Source organism: Odontomachus brunneus, unplaced genomic scaffold (genome assembly GCF_010583005.1).
Source record: "Odontomachus brunneus isolate Ranch 3 - 2012 unplaced genomic scaffold, Obru_v1 Obru_scaffold_015, whole genome shotgun sequence".
Taxonomy (NCBI): Eukaryota; Metazoa; Arthropoda; class Insecta; order Hymenoptera; family Formicidae; genus Odontomachus; species Odontomachus brunneus.
Window position 1 is genome coordinate 1,063,815 of NW_022639465.1, and position 7,943 is coordinate 1,071,757.

At 37.4% G+C, this 7,943-nt stretch overlaps 1 protein-coding gene across 6 annotated transcripts in view; it reads left to right on the top strand.

Moving 5' to 3' along the window:
* LOC116841359 (G-protein coupled receptor Mth2-like) overlaps positions 1-7,943 on the top strand; it is a 33,664-nt gene that overhangs the window by 8,505 nt on the left and 17,216 nt on the right. For 3 of the 6 annotated variants that reach the window (XM_032809178.1, XM_032809177.1, XM_032809174.1), the window contains 2 exons: positions 1,162-2,194; positions 4,467-4,545. In XM_032809178.1, the coding sequence (XP_032665069.1) occupies positions 1,267-2,194; positions 4,467-4,545 (1,007 nt within the window). In that variant the 5' untranslated portion in view covers positions 1,162-1,266. Of the gene's footprint in view, positions 1-6; positions 1,056-1,161; positions 2,195-4,466; positions 4,546-7,943 lie in introns of those variants that run through there. The other 3 variants (XM_032809179.1, XM_032809175.1, XM_032809176.1) reach the window with 2 other exon arrangements.

Consider the following 7,943-nt stretch of genomic DNA (forward strand, 5'->3'; position numbering starts at 1 on the left):
GTATGTATATTGCATTATTTGTTAATAATCCATTACTCTAAATGTATTTTCTAATAGTAGAAAATGCACAAAATGAATGTTTAGATCGTATAATTAATCATATCTCACATAACTGTGAGATACAGTGCGATACAGTGCGATACAGTGTCGATCATACGATTAATATCTGTGTGATTCAATCAAAGCACATTTTTGTTTTTCTTACTTCTACATGGAGAGAATATTATAATTTTTAATTATAATCGATGTTTAATTATAGTCGACGTTTAATTGAATTAAATTATGTTTGCCTTTTTTCACTCAATAGTGTTTTTGTATGTATAGACATATATAATTAGATATATCCATACATAAGATCACATATATGGATAAAATTCATAGACAATTATATATGAATTTTTTAATCATATATTTTTTATATATGAACTGGAAAAATAATATGGAATAAAAAAATAATTATTGCAGAAAATTGATCTAAAATTTAATTAAAATTATTGATCTAACAGAAAATTAGAAATTCTTCTGTTACAGAACCTTGAGTAGCTCTTTTTATTATAAAATTCTCTCCGTGCAAAATATTTCCTTTTCGTATATTTTATTCGATATAGTGTCTCTATCATAAAAAGTTCATCTAACATAAAAAGTAATACTAATATGAAAAACACGTTTTATATAAGGCTTTTCAAACGCTCCACATTTTGATTGAAACTTGCGCGGGTCAATTGTCTCTTTACTTCAATTGATCTTATCTTCGGATCCCCTTTAAAATAAATCACATTGAAGTAGACGGTAGAATGAAATTTCCTTAACGGTCGGGCGTAATGACTCATCCCATCACTTGCAAATGTATAAAAGGAAAATGCATGTCTGCCGGAGCGTTGAAGGTTCTTAACAATTAAAGCAGCCGGAGCGAATACTGGCTACGCTGCATCACGGATTCCCTAAAGTCATAAACAGACCATGAGTCATCATCAGGTCATGAGATTCACAAAGGGGTTAATGTCTCCCCCTATCACATTGCTGTTAGAGATCGAGTCAAGACCTGCATTATCGAGGTACCTTATTAGTGCTCTTTCGCGCGCTCGCTGCGAAAGCGATGATGCTTTTCGAGATAAGAATATCAAATCATAGATAATATCACACACATCCTCGTTTCCATAGTTCGCGTCATCGCTGTGGTCACTGGATATTTCGCGGGGACTGTTGTAGAAAGAAGCCAATTCAATTCAGTATCTTCCTTGACGCGTACGCGGTAGAAGACCGAGGATGTGTCGACTAAATCCCATCGTGTGGTGGGCGCTTCTACTGGTGGTCGCCTACGCGGCGGAAAATCAGAGTAATTCCACTCATGAAGACAAGCAGCAGGATGACACGATGCACTATGAGCCTCACGTCAACATCACTACCACGTGGGACCACGACGAGAATTCCACGAGGGACGACGAGGACTCGGTACAGCATGAGTTTTACAATAACTACACGAAGAACCTCGATGAGAAGAGCAGTCAGAATGTGCCGGCTGAGCTTCGCGACAAATCCACAGAGACCAGCGACGGAGGCAACTCTACCACGTCGCAGCTTCGCCCAGGAAGCAATTCGAACGAAACGAATTCCAAGAACTGCAATGAGACAGTCTGTATACCAATTTGTTGCGAACTCGGCTATCGTATGATCAGAGGCATATGCACGCCCGATGACAGTGAATATGATTTCCCGGAGGTACACGAGATAGGCAAGAAGGTAAACGAAGTTTTTCCATTGTTCGTATCAAATCCATGTGTCAAAGGACACTACTTGCTCGATTCCGTCTTATATTCCGAGGACGAGTACATAATTCTGACCAACGGTTCAGTGCACCAAACGCTATTGAACAGCTCCATTGATCCGACATCTTACTGCTTCACCGTCATGAACAAGAGGAAATACGAGCTGATAAAGTGCTTTGATGTTACATTTACGACCGTCGAGAGGGCCGTGCATTTCACCTTAGTATATATCGGTATCTTTGTGTCCTTGCCGTTCCTGCTATTGACCTTCGTGGTGTACACCATACTGCCGGAGCTCTGGAACATGCATGGCTACATACTTCGCGGATACGTCGGCTCGTTATTGGTCGCGTACATAATCCTCGGGGTGTTCCAGTTCATGTCGGACAAACCTGACGGTTTGTCGGATGCAGTCTGCATTGGATCAGGTACAGCTTGAACAGACTGTATAATCGGTCGATACAACTGACGTGTATATCCTTTGTGCTCGACTGTATTTTCGCTCTTGCTTCATCGTATATTACTCTTTGATGATTGAGGAATTAATTAGGGCTTTATGGCTCCTGCACATATCCTTATAGAAATATCATACTAAGAATCATTGATAATTACTTATTTTCAGTATTAAAAATACTGGATAATAAGTAATTATCAATGATTCTTAGTATGATATTTCTATAAGGGTAGGACGCGGTAATGCTTGCCGCGCGACGGAAGTTCGCGTAACAGCCGATCAATATGCTGTTTTTCGTAATAACCTTCTAGCTCTTACGGAAAAACAACATATTGATTGGCTGTCGCACAAACTTCCGTCGCGCGGCAAGCATTACCGCGTCCTATGTGCAGGAGCCATTAGAATAACACTCTCTAAATTTCTTGGAGTAGAATTTCACTTGAAAAGCAGACTGAGCGCAAAATCACTCCCATACGAGTGATTTTTACTAAAACGGAGTGAATTTTTCACTCTGAATTGTCGAGTGGAGTCGAGTGCAGTCGAGTATTTTCACTCAAAATTCAAGAATGAGTCTGATGTTATTTCACCGTCACAGATGTATTTACTGTGATCGATTGAAATATTTTCTTGTATAGAGTCAGAATTTATTGTAAGCTAGAAAGAAAAAAAACATTCCATGAAAGTAATGGAGGTTTCATGGTTAATATATGACTATACAGAGAGAAAATTTATATATGGGACATACAAGATGTTTTCCAAGTATATATAAAAAATGCAGGAGGAGTGATTCTTTACATTAAGATAAGAAAAGAGATTCATATATTCTAAAATGTTTCATTTCCGAAATCTCGGAAGAGTTGGCTGAGAAAGACTTTTTTGCAGATAAAAAGAAAACGGTCAAACGTAAAAACGTTTAATTTTGTGTTTAACGTCTGGTATTAATAGTGGGTAAAAGTTGAAAATTAAGGATGGTTATTCTTATATTGCATAACTTTTTTTAATTCTCACAGATACTGCAAATACGGTTTTATTTTCAGAAACCTCAGACATTTGTACATAAAAAATGTATTTTTGTCAAAATTCGCTAGCACGCACCATTATCGAAGAAAATATGTTTCATCTTTGACAGAATAACATTGAATAAATAAAATATTACTTTTTTTTACTTACATAAAATGTAAGAAAATTTGAATTTTTGTTTCAACGTTGTCTTTTTATTCGTAAAAAAATAATTTTACTTTTCAGCTACTCCTTTGGAGTAATATTCAAGTAGCAGGACGTCAAATAACGTATCAATGACGTATTATTGATGTTAGAAATGACATTAATGCGTCACTAAAATGTTATTTGACATTATCATATATATTTTAAAATAAAGCATTTTAGGACATATGTTTATATGAATGTTTTTTTTTTTATTTTGATGAGAAGAATCATCTCCTGCATTTTCGACATGTACACTAGGATTCATTAATACCTTTACACTTCCTTTATCTGGAGAATTGGACTTTTTCGATCTGGCACATCGTTTCTCATGAATCGTGACTGTTAGTCGTTGGTTCATTCAGTAACTAACAATTACGATTCACGTTTACTGAGGAAAGATGCGCCAGATAAAAAAAGTCCAATTTCCAGATACCGGAAATGTAAAGGCGTTTATGAATCCTAGTGTACTTAAGAAACATCCTATATTATATTAAATTGTATATAATTTATATATAATTATATACATTTTTTCTTCAGATATTCAAGTATTCGTTTTAATCGATTGAAACTCTCGGGTGAAGTCACAATATACTTAAAATTATGCCCATGTTGTCCGGATGGAATCTGTATAGTCGTGTTCCTGCACGCTCCTTGACAACAGAATTCAAAGGTACCGTCAAAATGAAAAAGCGCGCTGCTGCTTACCCAGCAGCACTCGCAGTGAGTAATTGTGTAATTTTCCCAAATTTTCCCGGAGAATTTAATAGAAAAAACGACAAATCTTTTAACATCAATGCATCAATATAGATTCTCCTTTTTCTTATCGTAACTTTGCAAGATACATGTATCTCTAATGAAAGATATCTTTTCATTGGATGTAAGCACGCAGTTGTTACATATTTATCGCGACTTTTTCTCACAAGTTTCCAATACAGAGGAAGAATGTACAGTGTAATTTTCACGGTCGAATAATAACCGCAAGACTTTCTTGCACTTCCATGTAGCTTGATTTTGAGACGCTATTTATTTGCCTGTTTCAGCCTTCGGCGTTTACTTCTCGTTCATGGCGAGCTTCTTTTGGCTGAACGTGATGTGCTTCGATATTTGGTGGGCGTTCGGGTAAGTGGCAAAAGACCCTCGAGCTATATATTTCATCTCGCAATTTTATCGAGTTGTATATAAGCAGACGAATCACGGTGATCGTGATGCGTATGTGTGAATGTGTGACCTTCGCAGTATTTCTAAAACTCCTTGAATCTGGATACTAAAATAATAGAACGTGTTGTGTCTGAAATTTGAATATCAGTCACCCCGTGAGATAATTTCCGTTTTTTGAATGAGGTAAACGATCAATTTAAGAACGATCTTTTAAGAACAGTAAGGACAGTTATTCTTTATTTATAGAAGCAATATCAAATAAAATTGATAACAAATAGTTCTATCGCGTGAATTAACATTTTCTCCATAAAATACGCCTGCTTTGTAAGTATATATATATATTAGGTGGTAAACTTAGTTCCTGCGGTTTTTTTGTTTAAAAAACTCATTTATTTCGACATCAAAAGCAAAAAATACATTAATCGAAGTATTTTCCCTCGCTAGCTATACATTTTTCCCATCTTTCGGGCAACGCGTAGATTCCGCGACGATAGAACGATTGGTCTTTTGATGCAATCCATTCGTCGATCCATTTTCGCACATCCTCGTAATTTCTGAAGTGTGTATTCACCAAGCCGTGCTGCATCGACCGGAACAAGTAATAGTCCGAAGGAGCTAAGTCTGGTGAATACGCTGGGTGCGGGAGAACTTCCCACTCGAGCTGCATCAGTGTTTCTTTGACGGCTTTGGCAACGTGTGGTCGAGCGTTGTCGTGCAAAAGCATGACTTTACGTCGATTGCTGGCTACTGCTGGCCTTTTTTCCAACAATGCTTCATTCAGACGGTTTAATTGTGATTGATATCGATCCCCCGTGATACTTTCGTTCGGTCTGAGTAGCTCATAATAAACGACGCCGTGCATATCCCACCAAATGCAAAGCATTGCTTTGTGGCCATGAATATTTCTCTTTGGTGTGGATGTCGATGGTTGGCCAGGGTCTACCCATGATTTTCTTCGTTTAGGATTATCGAAGTATATCCATTTTTCATCGCCAGTTACTATGCGCCACTAAAAACTCTTCTTTTTCTGCCTGGCGAGCAGAGAAATAGAGATGTTTAAGCGATTCGCAATGGCATTTGCGGTTAATTCGTGTGGTACCCATTTTCCCTCCTTTTGAATTTTTCCCATTGCATGTAGACGTTTGGAAACAGCCATCGGAGTAACATTTAATGCTGCAGACAATTCTTGGAGCGTTTGAGTAGAGTTTTCGTCCAATAATGCCTGCAAATCGGTGTCTTCAAACTTTTTCGGTTGGCCTGAGCGTTCTTTATCATTGACATCAAAATCACCACTCTTAAATCGCTGAAACCATACTTGGCATGTTCTTTCCGATGGAGCATAATTGCCATAAGCTTCGAAAAGCAATTTATGAGCTGCAGCTGCAGTTTTTTTCAAGTCAAAGTAATGAAGCAGCACATGTCGAAAAAACAACTTATCACGTTCCATATTTAATCAAAAGAAAAAATAGCACTGCTCGCTTAAATGAATCTCTTCGCACTGAATTTTATTGACAAATGTCTAACCTCTAAAATGCAGCCAGTTTCAGATGTCAAAATAAATTACACCTACAATTAACGTCATCTAACTGTGAGCCGCAGGAACTAAGTTTACCACCTAATAAATAGATGTAGAAATTACCATAAAGTTATATATTTAAAAATAGTATAATACCTTGAATAAGTTCTCGCTGATTTTTTGTGAAAATTAATGCTTTATTTAAAAAAAGTTGTAAAAAACATGTCACTGAAAGTATTATCCATCGCTAGCCACTACTTTTTCCCATCTTTCTGGCAGCATTTGAATTCCACGTCAGAAAAACGACACGTCTATCCAAGAGTCGACTCATTTTTTGGCAACTTCATAAGAATGGAAGTGCTGCTCAGCCAGACCATGTGCCATCGGTCGGAACAAGTGATAATTGGAAGGGGCAATGTCTGGTGAATACGGCGGAACGGGTAGGACTTCCTATTTAAACATTTCCAAGTAGGTTTTCACCGGTTATGCAACATGTGGCCGAACGTTATCATGTTGCAAAATCACTTTGTCGTGTCTCTGCTCGTATAACGGCCGTTTTTCCTCCAATGCTCGGCTCAAACGCATCAATTGTAGTCGATAGCGATCTCCCGTGATGGTTTCGTTCGGTTTGAGCAGCTCATAATAAACTACACCCAGCTGATCCCACAAATGCAGAGCAGAAGCTTCGAACCATGGATATTCGGCTTTGCCGACGATGTTGATGCATGGCCGGGCTTATCCCACGATCTTCTACGCTTAGGGTTATCGTAGTGTATCCACTTTTCACTACCAGTCAGGATACGATGCAAAAAATCTTTCCTTTTCTTTCCGTTGAAGCTGCTGTTCACACGTGAAAAGATGTTCGACGTCTCTCGGCTTCAACTTGTACGACATCCAATATCCTTACTTTTTAATCATTCCTAATACTTTCAAACGTTTCAAAACTGTTGTGTGATCAACTTCTAATGATTCTGCAAGTTCAGCTAGCGTCTGACATGAATCTTCATGAAGTAATGCCTCCAATTCTTCGTCTTCAAACTTTTTCGATGCGCCAGAGCGTTCTTTATCTTCAACATCAAAATCATTATTTTTGAAGCGTCTAATCCAATCTCTGCATGTTGTTTCCGACAGAGCATGGTCGCTGTAAGTCTCAACAAGAATTCTGTGTGCATTAGCTGCAGATTTCTTTTTAATAAAATAGGGTAGTAAAATTCCCCGCAAATACTCTTTTTTAGCACGAAACTCGATATGTTTAACATTATAAAAAAAAAAGTTGTTTACACTTCGGCGAAATGACACACTGAATTTCAAGCTTGTTTATAGTACTTCCTTATAGATGCGTTACCATTTTAAATCACACGCACGCAGTTCTGGTAACGCCATCCGTTGGAAAACAACGAGAACTTATTCAAGGTCCTGATAGTTCATTACCGGTGTTTTTGATCCTCTGAAAATACCGATGTCGCACTTTCTGACCCCATCGCCAACCTATCTAATCCTTCACCCTGTTACAACGTAGCCTCACAAACAAATTTCCATTTTCGTCTTTAGAACTATTTAGAACTCTTTAGAACCAAATTTTCATCTTTAGAACTATTGTTATATATGATATAGAACTCTAGAACTATTGTAAAACAAACCGGAACTCTAAAGAAATAGTTAATTTAAATAGTTTGTTTGATTAAGTGCGCTTCGAGAACTTAGCGCACCTTTTTTTAAAAGTCTATTTTTTTGTATTTAATGACCGGAACTATTTAATATTGTTGCAAAAAGCTCTAGAACTTTTCAAGAGAGTATCAAAACATTAAAAAAAATGTCACATTTTGGAATATGGTGTGCCAAG